General features: G+C 43.4%; 1 protein-coding gene across 1 annotated transcript; it reads left to right on the top strand.

The window, feature by feature from the left end:
• Positions 1 to 2,971: 2,971 nt before the first annotated feature.
• LOC136153413 (kidney mitochondrial carrier protein 1-like) lies at positions 2,972 to 6,157 on the top strand. The gene is given in 1 exon segment (XM_065915224.1): positions 2,972 to 6,157. A coding segment is annotated over 1 exon segment (921 nt). The 5' UTR covers positions 2,972 to 3,087; the 3' UTR covers positions 4,009 to 6,157.
• Positions 6,158 to 12,677: the final 6,520 nt, after the last annotated feature.

Consider the following 12,677-nt stretch of genomic DNA (forward strand, 5'->3'; position numbering starts at 1 on the left):
GACTGAATCACAGAGTGGGTCAGTTACTTTCCTAAGGCCATTCATTTCGTTAGTGACAAAGCTGGGATTCCAACTCAGACTGTCTGAATCCTGAGTTCACCCACATAACCACAATACTGTACTCTGTAAGACGTGTGTGTGTGTGTGTGTGTGTGTGTGTGTGTGTGTGTGTGTGTATTTGTGGAAGGTGCATAGTTGAAGAGATGGGTTTGGTCGGGAGTCTGCCATGCAGGCACTGACCATATCTTGCCATAGCCTGGTCCTATCCTTGGTGCACAGGAGGAAGGGAGGGAAATCCAGTCTGCTGAAGTGGGGGGGTGGTGAGGGGCATGGATGATCGGAATCACAGGATGCAGTGACAGGATTTGAGCTGGATCTTGGCTGACTTTGGAATTTGTCCATAGAAAAGGGGAAGAGAGTGTTCTGCATGAGTCAAGTGCTCGGGCCTGGTGCACTGGGAAGACCCAGAGGAATCGGGTGGAGAGGGAGGTGGGAGGGGGGATTGGGATGGGGAATACGTGTAACTCTACGGCTGATTCATATCAATGTATGACAAAATCCACTGGAAAAAGAAATTAAAAAAAAGAAAAAGAAAAAAAAAAGAAAAGAAAAGGGGAAGAGGAGAGGCCTTGAGAACAGCCTGTTCAAAGGCACAGCGATGGAAAGAACACGGAATGTTTGAAGCCCGGGGAGTCTGCTCTTGACCCTGCTCAGGGGCCAGGGTCGTGGCAGGGGAGGGGGAGGCTGGGAGTGCTGTCTTGTCTCCTTCCTTCCATGTTTGGAAATACACATTCTCTTTTTCCAGGGAAGATGCCCTTTTCTTCATTTGGGAGGCAGAGCTGAGCATTGAAGATGCATGGAGACAGGTGGCTACATGCCACCCCTCTACTTTCCACAGAGTGAAAGATGCAGGAAGCGTGATAAAACAGCTGAAAGCGCATTCAATCTTCTACGTAATAGGAGAGATGAGTTAAGATTCTCTTGGTTCTTGGACAGTATAAAAATTGAAAATTTATCCTCAAGCTAGAGAATGAAATCTTAGCAGTCAAAAACAATCTATGCTGCCCTTCAGTTCTCAGATCCCTTTGGTGACTTTATCCTAAATAGCCGACACAAGTTTTGTTAACAGAACCATCCCAGGTTTTTGGGAATCTACCACCTGGTACCCTGCAGAGTCCCTGGAATAGTGCTGAACACAGACTATGTGCCTCAGTTTCCTCCTTTACAAGATGAGCACAGTAATAGCCCCTACCTCAGAGAGTCAACCGGAGGATTAAATGAGATATTGGATGGAAAGAAAGTTCTTAGCAAAGAGCCTGGCTCACTGTAAGCCCCTCCCCCCATGAATGTTAATATCATATTGAGATTTGCTGATTGTGTGTGGGCTTTTCATCTGGCTTTGCTTTGGTTTTGTAACGGTAAGCTGGGAAAAGGGGTATTTGATGCGGTCAAGGAGTCTTTCTGTTCCCGTCACTCCCAAACACAGACAACATCTAAGGTCAACACCCTGGGGTTATTCTGACTATTATGCACTTAAGAAACGTTTCTAACCAGTCACCAAAACAAGACCATTTCCCTTGACTTACTTCTGAATCCAGATCATGGGCTTTTTGCTCCATGGAAATCAGCCTGTATAAACTTGAAACTGACTCTGCCAGTTTCAGTTTCTTGCCTCCTGCCTCTTTTTCCTTGGCCTCTGGGAAGTATCCCACTGACTCCCAAGTCTGGTCTCAGCATTGACCCCTTCCTGGCTGCTCTTCTAAGTTTATATACCTCATTGGCTATGGTTCTGAAAACCATAAGATGGCCACCTTGGAAAGACTCTTAGGTAACAATTACTCACACTCCACTCCTTCATTTTACAAAGGAAATGTACCAGAGAAGGGGGAGGGGTGTGATTTAGTCAGATCACACATTGAGTCTGTGGCGAAACACGACTATGAGCTGTCCCACAAAGGCGTTTCAGGACTCTCAGCCTGACCCAGGAGCAGAGCTAGCCTGCCATGTTGTCACCATGCCTCTTCCTTTTCATAGGAGTATCTTGGCACCCAGTAAACACTGCTCTGGAGGGCAATTGCAAAGCCAGGAGGAGAAGATAGCCCGATGACCCATCTTATTCTTTCTTTTTTTTTAATGTCTTCACTGTCTCCTATAGCACCTGGGATCTTAGTTCCCCAACTAGGGATAGAACCTGCATCCCCTGCATTGGAAGGGGAATCTTAACCACTGGACCACCAGGGAAATCCCAGCAGTCTTGCTCTTCTAAGTGCCATGTTGCATGGCAGGCATTCAGTAAACATTTGTTGAGCTGAATTTCGTACATCTCTGAGGGCAAATATTCACTGTAGTGTGGATGAGGATGTACACTGACTGTGCATTAAAAACAGCCTTGATAGCATATTCAGAATGGGGAGGGGAACCAAATGTCAGCCAGATATTAAGGGAAAACAGGTCCCTAGATTCCCAGGGAGATGGGGTGAACACAGTTCATCCTTATGGCAAGATTCCTCTGCAGTATTGCCCAGGCAAATGAAACCTGAGGTTACCTGAAATGTACATACTAATCATTTCCATAAGGTTCCTTGGGCTTTGGTTTTGTTTTGGTAGGTTTTGTTTAAGCCTTTTTGTTTGTTTGTTTGCTTTTTTTTCCCAGTAGTCTCATCATCAGAGAAAACAATCCTCTACCCACCCATTTTTATCCCCTCCCTAGGGTTTCTTAGTTTTAGCAAAGGAGCATTTAAAAAACATAAAGGCAATTGCTAAATAGTAAGAATGCCAACTCCTAAGAGCAATATGACAGTGAAAATGCAACTACCCCTCATGTTTATGGGCTTCATATGCTTTGTATATGACATGAATACAGATATCTATCTTACCATTTTTTTTTAAATAACAGCTTGATTGAGATGTAATTCACATCTCATAACGTTCATTCCATTAAAGTATATAAATCACTCTCTTCCAGCTCCCGCGCGGCCGCCGGCTCCGTCTGCTGCAGACCCCGGGACCGAGAAGGCGCAGGGCCGCCGCCGCCGGGAAAAACCCTGTTGGAGGCTATGTTTCTGTGAACGACAGACGGCGGTGAGCATGTCGGCCCTGAACTGGAAGCCCTTCGTGTATGGAGGCCTGGCCTCAATCACAGTGGAGTGCGGTACCTTTCCAATTGACTTAACCAAGACGCGACTCCAGATTCAAGGCCAGAAGAATGATGCAAACTTTAAAGAAATCAGGTATCGAGGAATGTTGCACGCATTAGTGAGGATAGGCAGAGAAGAAGGCCTGAAAGCGCTATATTCAGGGATCGCCCCGGCAATGTTAGGCCAGGCTTCCTATGGCACCATCAAGATAGGTACCTACCAGAGCTTGAAGCGGTTATTTGTCGAGCGTCCAGAAGATGAAACCCTTCTGATAAATGTGGTCTGTGGGATTCTCTCTGGAGTCATATCCTCAAACATTGCTAATCCAACGGACGTTTTGAAGATACGGATGCAAGCTCAAAGCAGCACCCTTCAAGGAGGAATGATAGGCAACTTCATTAACATTTACCAGCAAGAGGGCACAAGAGGACTGTGGAAGGGTGTGTCCCTTACTGCTCAGAGGGCTGCTATCATGGTCGGCGTGGAGCTGCCAGTCTACGACCTCACCAAGAAGCATCTGATTCTCTCAGGCCTGATGGGAGACACGGTGTATACCCATTTCCTCTCAAGCTTCACCTGTGGGCTGGCGGGAGCCCTGGCCTCAAACCCTGTGGATGTGGTGAGGACACGTATGATGAACGAGAGAGTCCTCTGCGATGGCGAATGCCCTGGCTACAAAGGCACCCTGGACTGCTTGTTATAGACATGGAAGAATGAAGGGTTTTTTGCTCTATATAAAGGGTTTTGGCCAAATTGGTTGAGACTTGGTCCTTGGAATATTATTTTCTTTGTGACCTATGAGCAGCTGAAGAAACTGGTTTGTGACAGGTCAAGACTGCATGAGACATCCTCTGAAAACGCTCACCTCTGAAATAGCGAAGCTTCCTGTCTTTCCCACTGCTTCTCACTGCTTGGCCCACCACAGATTGGGGTGTGAGCAACAGGTGAGGGCTGGTTTAGCTCAGATCGCTGTGTCCCGCATCGGACGCTCTGCACCAAATGTTTAACGGCCTCGACTGTAACATCCGGACACTAGTCCTTACCATTCAAGTGCCCTTTGACATCAAAGATAACAGGAAATGCATGTTTCTTGCTAAAGAAAACTTGCATGAAGGTCAGGAACTGTGGACTGTTTCCTTCAGGTGAAGAGTAACTCCTGGTGCACCTCAGCTCATAGCGGAGACTCCCAGACTGTTCTGAAGAAGCTCTTTGGAACCATGGGATAGAACGTCTGAGATGGTGTTACTGTTCCTGAGCTTCTGGGGGGGCTTTGGCTTCGTGTCCGCTGAAGAAATTCACACATGGAGACCTGGTGTACCCCAAGTATAAACAGGGCAGGATAGAGATCCCTGGAACATTGCACTGCTTTGTAATTTTCTATTTTGGCAGGATCTTTCACTTATAATTAAGTGACTTTTAAACCTTTGACCACTCGACCTTTGTGGGGAATTGTTACAAAGTATTACCATCTAAGCTCTTGATGGTGTAAGAGGTTGGCTTGGAAGGTAGCAAAGTCGGTGTTGTGGGAGGTGTGTTTAAGCAACTTGGATTCTGTCCTAGGTGATGGTAGTACTGGGTTGGCCAAAACGTTTCTTCAGGTTGCAAGAGCGTGGGGAAAATCCGAACGAACTTTTTGGCCAACTCAATAATTTTCTCTGTGATATTAGCAAAGTTTCTGTCTCCCAGTCTACAATAGGGATAATAACATCTGTTGATACTGAGTGTCAGGTGAAGAAAACAGTAGCTCCTACTACTAGAATTGTAGGATAAGTGTCTTTACATCATGGTGTTGTATAGCCATAATTCCAGAATAAATAGTTCCTATGTGTGAAGAGTGTCATTTTATCATGGACTTCTCCCAAGTGAGGTCCTGTGATAAAACTCTTGTGAAAGAAAGGCTAACGTGCTGTTGTGTTTCCCGTAGTGAAATGTGGCAAGTTAATTGAAGAGTTGATTTTTCTAGATTTCCCGGGTTTTACTTTAGTTCTGGTCACATTTGTTAAAATATTTCCTGTCTTGGGCTTCCTTATCAGTTTGGATGGAAAATACTTGCTTGAAATTTGAAAAGCAATATTTTTGTATACCTAGAGTCTGATACGGAGAAGGCAATGGCACCCCACTCCAGTACTCTTGCCTGGAGAGTCCCATGGATGGAGGAGCCTGGTAGGCTGCAGTCCATGGGGTCGCGAAGAGTTGGACACGACTGAGCGACTTCACTTTCACTTTTCACTTTCAGGCACTGGAGAAGGAAGTGGCAACCCACTCCAGTATTCTTGCCTCGAGAGTCCCAGGACGGGAGCCTGGTGGGTTGCCGCCTATGGGGTCACACAGAGTTGGACACGACTGACGTGACTTAGCAGCAGCAGCAGAGTCTGATAAGAGGTATATAATAGCTTCCTTCTTTTCTTCTAAAGACAGGATATCATTCTTTCTTGTCTTCATCTTACTCTTTTCAAAATAAAAAGTGACTCTCAGAGAGTCCCAGGCCCTTTATAACTTCTGGAAGATATCCCTAGGAAAGAAAATATATTCAACATTCACTTGGGTAACTTTGATTCTACCCTTAGAGTGTGTTCGGTTGTGTCTGACTCTTAACTACCCCATGGACTGTATCCCGCCAGGCTCCTCTGTCCATGAGACTTTCCAGGCAGGAATGCTGGAGTGGGTTGCCATTTCCTTCTCCAGGGGGTCCCCCCGACCCAGGGATCGAACCCATTTCTCTTGTGTCTCCTGTGTTGGCAGGCAGATTCTTGACTGCTGCGCCACCTGGGAAGCCCTGTGAGAGTGACAGTAATACGTACTTGCTGGGGCTCCAGGACAGGCACTTTTGCGATATATGCAGGTTCCCAGTCCGTCCAGCCCCTGGACTGCTTCCTCCTTCGAAGCAGAATAGAAGGCACGCAGATTTTTTGGGGGGATTGGGCAGTTTTTCTCCCGGTCTCTCTCACCTTGCCTTCTATATTAATGCTGACTTTGAAAATAGGATTTTGTGAAGCAGGATTTCTGTTCCAAAAGTAAGAGCTAAGACAAGAAAGGAGGAGGTCAGAGGGGCAGGTAGGTGTTGATTGCTTCAAGATTCAGATGGAAGTCTAGTTCTCGCTGACCAGCTCCGAGTGTGATACTAGAGAGCTGACCCTCTTCAGGCCTCATCCCTCGTACTAAACCATATGTTTAAAGAGGAGACTTCTCTTCTTACCAGAACATTCCATTGATGTAAGGGCTTTCTATAGAAAGGCTTTCACTTTTGGGTTCCTTGAGTTTAAAGGATGACTTTTTATGAGCCACTCTTTGTTTTTTCCCCTTAATGTAGAAAACATTATAAGTGTACATATAATTCCTAAAACAGTAGAAGTGAGTTCATTTTGAAGATCGTGAAAAGATTGAATGTCATGCACTATTCATTATATCAGTTTATTCCAATATGTTCATGTTCATACCAGGATGAAAAAAAAAACCAAACCTCTCTGTAAAAGGTAAGTACATTTTTAAGACAAAAATGCTGTATTTCTTCAGTGCAGACTTATTATAAATACCTTATAGAACCGAGTCTTAACCTATTTTGATTTTTTTTTCTGTTCCCTGAAAGAATTATGCAGTTGTTGAAGCTTCTAACCAAGGAAGAACTTGAAGGACTGGGAGATTTGGTCTCCTTGTCTCCGGGGCTGTGACTATAAGTTCCCTCCCTCCACCCCCTTGGGTATTGTTAAATGTAGCAAAGGGATTTTTAGCTTTTATAACCCAAATGAAGAAAGTGGATTTTTTTTTGTTTGCTTGTGGATTTGTGTAATCCTTGATGGCTAAGTTTGGCTGATTGTGATACAAAGAACGGCTTCTGTTTTCTGTATTTATTCATGCACCAGAAATAGTGAATATTATTATATAAAGACTATAAAAGTTTTCATAAGCCTTTATATTTTGAACTCTTTATTTAAACATTGTTGGAAAATGTGGTATAAATCTGTGTCATTATTTAATAAACTGTAGTAATACAATAAAAAAAGTATATAATTCAGAGTTTTTTTTAAATATATTCAGAGTACTTCCACCATCACCACTATCTAATTCCAGAACATTTTATCACTCCAAAAGGAGATCTTGTACCCATTAGCAGTCGCTCTCTATTCCTTCCTCCCCCAGCCCCTGGCAACCACTAATCTACTTTCCATCTTCATGGACTGGCCTAGTCTGAACATTTGATACAAATGGAACTAGACAATATGTACCCTTTCTGGTCTTGATGTCACGTACTCATGATGTGCTCTCTCTGTTAGCCTCTGAGCGCTTTTATCTGTGTCATCCTCTAGCTAAAAAGCCCAAGAAAAGATGCTGCTCAGGCCATCATAACAGGGCAGTTAGGAATGTACCTAGAATAACAAGGACTTGAAAAGTTGGTATCACGAAGAGCATTCTTTCTCTCTCCCAATCCAGGGAGACCGGGGATGATGGAACCATGGGGCTGGCCCCTGCGCCAGTGCTCACCAGGCAGTGTGGTAGAGCAGAGCCCTTCCAAATCCTTCACCAAGTGTCAGGGGGCAGCCCCAGTTCAGAAAATGAGGCAAACTGAACTGCTCAGAACCTTTGTTACCAGGCAGCACAAAGGAACACAAACCTAAAATCTAATTGATGGTAAAAGTATCACATGACTCATCTTCATCACAATGGCAATCCAGACAGCCCTTAAATTAAATTAAATCCAGATAGTCACCATTAAATGACACATATTCTACTTCTCCCACTCTCTTTTTAGTCTGGTTTCTTCTGCTGAATACATTGGAAGATAAGAAAACTGGGGAACTGGCCCTGTGTTGATCTGCCCTATCTCAGTATCCTCTAAGGCTTGGCAACCTTTCCACTTGTATTCCTTTCATTTACAGGAATCAGTCTCAAGCAACCTACTTCAGTACAAGGTTTTGCTTCAGTTTGATGTCTTCCTGTCCCAAGGACACAGCTGGAACGTACCATCCTTATTTTTGCCCTCCAAACTGAGCTCCCTTCCTTCTTCTGTTAAAGGCAGTATCACAGCTCCAAGTCCTCTGGCCGGAAGCCCTATGATCACCTTTAACTCATCCCTTTCCTCTGTACCCACCAAAGCACCAGGTCTAAGAATATGTCACCTTGATTACAGTCTTTACTGGACTCTCTGCCTCTAGTCCTGCCTTTTTCCACACCAGACTCCTCCTAAATGACTCTTGTGAAACATTAATTTAACCATATCATGATCATGCTCATAAGCTGTTAAAGATCTCCTGCCCTATTTCTTACCCTAGTGGTCAAGTGGGAAGCTCAACCCAATGGATTCAGTATCAGCTTCCACCTGGAGGTAAGGCCCCCCATCTGGTCTCTCCTGCTGCTTCCTCCCTACTCATATACCTTAGAGCTCATGAATTTAACTGTCAGTACTCCTTACACACACACACACACACACACTCCTTGTGTGTCCAAGTTTCGTGTAGTTCCTCCTACCAAAAAAAGTACAAGCAACTCACCTGTTGAGAACTCAATGCCAAGTGCTGCAATTTCATCATCTCATTTAATCTTCTAAACAAGTCCATGGTAGCAAATGGTTATCCTTATATTACAGAGAAAGAAACTCGGCCACTGAGAGGTTAAGAGAAATGATCAAGCACCAGAGTTGGCACTGGAGCCTATATCTTCTCTGACTCCAAAGACATTTAATCACCAGGTTACTGAGGACCAACAATATTGTGGTCAAACTTCTCCTCCTGGCATTCAAGGCTTTCCAGAAATCAGTCACATGAACCCCCAGGACACCTCCATCTGCTTTAGCCATTTGTTTTGAATAGGTTGTCGTCTAACAAAGAAGTTCCCTAGGGGTAGTGACAAAGGCTTTACATATCTTGGGGTCCTTCACAGGGCCTGGACCAAGGTACAAAGCATTAATTCTTGTGGAGGAGAATCAAAGTGCTTAAAATGCACTCCAAGCAATAGCAAGCCATGCAGAGCTATGCGTTGCAAAGGAAAGACTTGTTCTGTGACCTCTGGTGATGAATGACAAGCAAACCCTTCTGTGTTTGCAGAACAAACTAGAAACGCTGGGAAAAAAAAATCCCAATCCAAACTTGAAGAGGACATAATAAAGAATGAAGCATTGACATATATAAACTACCATGTGTAAAATGGGGCTTCCCAGGTGACTCAGTGGTAAAGAATCCACCTGCCAATGCAGGAGATGCACGAGACAAGGGTTCGATACAAAGAGTCAGACATGACTAGGCAACTAACACTTTCGCCTTCATTTTCAATCTTTTATCAGATATATGATTTGCAAATATTTTTTCCCATTCTGTGGGTTTCCCTTTTTATTCTATTGATAGCGTTGTTTAACTCACTTTTTAAAATCTTCATTAAAAAAATAAAATAATAAAATAAAATCTTCGTGAAGCCTAATTTGTCTATTGTTTTCTTTTATTACCTGTGCCTTTGGTGTCATATCCAAGGAATCATTGCCAAATCCAATGTAATGAAATGTTTATCTTATGCTTTCTTCTAAGAGATTTTTATTTGTTTGTTTTGTATTAGGTATTACATTTATGTCCTTGATCTCTTGTGAGTTCATTTTCATATATGGTATTTGGTAAGGGTCTGGCTTCATTCTTTTGCATATGGATATCTAGTTTCCCAGCACCATTAGTTAAAAAGATTGTCCTTTCTCTCACTGAATGGTTTTGGCACCCTTGTCAAAAACCCTATATACAAGGGTTTATTTGTGAGCTCTCTATCCTATTCCATTAGTCTTTATGTCACTACCACAATGTTTTAATTACTGTAGTTTCTAAAATAAGCTTTGAAATTAGGAAGTATATCTTCCAGTTTTTTTTCTTTTTCAAGACTGTCTTTGCTATTTGGAGTCCCTTAAGGGTCTGCCTATTGTCTTTCGCCATCTTGGTCACTCAAGAAGATGGGGGGCGGGTGGTTAGAAAAATAAAGCTTTCTGCCATCTGAAGGGGAAGAGGAACATATAGATTGCCACTTTCTCTAATCCAGAAATTCTTAGGGTAAGACTGAGATACTTAGTCACTCAGTCGTGTCTGACTCTTTGCGACCCCATGGACTGTAGCCCACCAGGCTCCTCTATCCAGAGGATTCTGCAGGGAAGAATACTGGAGTGGGTTGCCATTCCCTTCTCCAGAGAATCTCCCCAACCCAGGGATCGAACTCACATCTCCTGCATTGCAGGAAGATTCTCTACCATCTGAGCCACCAGGGAAACCTAATAATTGGGTAGTTGCAAACTCTTTGGGTAGTTGCAAACACCCCCAAATTGAAGGATAACTGTGGGTCCATTCCAGGGGCATTTTTTTTCTGGGAAGAAAGTACAAGACTATTTTACCAAATTTTCAAAGGTATCTGGAACCAATGATGGTTAAGAACCACTGCCTTTTATTGCTTTCTCATCGGGTTTCCACCTCCCCTTCCTGTACCTGGCTCTTTGGGAGTCCATATCTTTGTTCCAGCCATACTTGGGAGGAGGAAGAGGAGTGGGAAGATCTGATTAAAAGTTGGGGTGCTCCACGCACCCCTCACAATTCCTCACACTTTTGCCCCCACCTCACTACTTCCAGGGAAAACTTCTGGTGGGAATGTGGGTCTGGGAACTTGTGGGGCCTATGCCTAGAGAGGAGGAGAAGGCAGTGCTCCTTGGGGCTGGAGCAAACAAACAGTATATGCTAGGAGGAAATCACGGCCATTACTCAGGATGCCCCAGAGAAGAAAGGAAGGAAGGAAGGAAGATGCTCTATTTGATCCTTTGACTTTGACCTTCCAGGATACCTGCACCCCAGAGAATAGTGCTCAGATGAGCATAGGCATTGGACTGGGCAGGATCATCCCAGGATGGAGGCTCAGGCAAGTTGAAGAGCATCTAGGCTTCCTTCATTCCCACATGCCCTATGGGAGCCACCGTCATTCTGAAGGTCTTCCCACCAGGCTCCTCCAGGTCCACAGAACCATAAGGAAGGCCTTAGGAAAAGCTGTGTTAGAAATGATTATAATAGAACCTCCAGTGTAATACTTCCCCTACTCATACTCCCTTCCCCCATCACTACTCTCTTAGAGGCCAACCAATCTTTACTTCCTGCTCTGTGGGTGGAAGAGACTTAATCAGCTAAATGCATCTAATCCCAAGTGCTTTTTCTCAGGGAACATGGAACTTTAGGTCAATGAAACCATTACATTCTGCACTTGTGTGGGAGAGACTTGGGGTCAAGGAGAACTTTTCTCCTGGGTGCCCTTAAATCAGATTTTCAACATCCTCTACTCAGTTCCCACAGCAGTGGATTTTAAGTGAGGGCTGCATTTCATTTCCCCAAATCTAGTTAAATATACAGATGCCTGAGGCAAAATCAGCAAGGGTACAGAAGAATTCAACATATCAACCAACTTTATCTAGTTGTCATATATAGAACATTCCACCTACTCCCACAAAATATATATATTTTTTCTAGTGTACATAGAACATGCACCAAGATGGACTGTATCTTAGGCTATAAACACACCTCAATAAATTTAAAAGAATTTAAATCATGTAGAGTAATTTCTCTGATGACAGTGGAATCAAGCTAGAAATCAATAACAGAAAGATAAGAGGAAAATTTTGAAATACTTGGAAACTAAACAACAGATTTCTAAGTAATCCATGGGTCAGAGAAGTAGACTCAAGGAAATTAGAAAATGTTTTGAGCTGAATGAAATAAAAGTACAACAAACTAAAAATTGTGGGATGCAGCTAAAGCAGTGCTGACAGGGAAACTTACATTACATTACATGCTTATATAAGAAAAGAAGGGTCTTCCCAGGTTGTGCTAGTGGTAAAGAACCCAACTGCCAATGCAAGAGATGTAAAAGATGCGGGTTTGATCCTTGGGTTGGGAAGATCACCTGGAGGAGGGCATGGCAACCCACTCCAGTATTCTTGCCTGGGAAATCCCATGCATAGAGGAGCCTGGTGGGCTACAGTCCATGGGGTTGCAAAGAGTTGGACTGAAGCGACTTAGCAAGCACGCATGCATAAGAAAAGAAGAAAGGTCTCAGTGATCTAATCTTCCTCAAGAAACTACAAAATGAAGAGCAAAATAAACCCAAAGCAAGGAGAAATAAGGAAATATAAAAGAACAGAAATCAATTAAATTGAAAACAAAAGACAATGACAGCAAAATTAGATTCTTTGAAAAGATCAATGGAAATGACAATCCTCCAGTAATACTGACAAAGGAAAGAAAGAAGACAAATTACTAATATCAGGAATGAAGCAGAATACCCATACAGACACTGTAAGCATCATTGGAATTATAAGGGAATAACTCCAATAATTCTATCAAAAATTTGACAATTCAGATGAAATGCTCCAGTTCCTTGAAAACCACAGACTACCAAAACTCACCCAAGAAGAATTAACCTGAATAGGTAATTGAAAGTAATTAAGGTAATTGAATTACCTTAAACATTCCACCAAAAATAGCCCTGTCCAAGATGGCTTCCTTGGTGAATTCTACCAAACATTTAAAGGAGATATAACACAAG

The sequence above is a fragment of the Muntiacus reevesi genome, chromosome X (assembly GCF_963930625.1).
Source record: "Muntiacus reevesi chromosome X, mMunRee1.1, whole genome shotgun sequence".
Taxonomy (NCBI): Eukaryota; Metazoa; Chordata; class Mammalia; order Artiodactyla; family Cervidae; genus Muntiacus; species Muntiacus reevesi.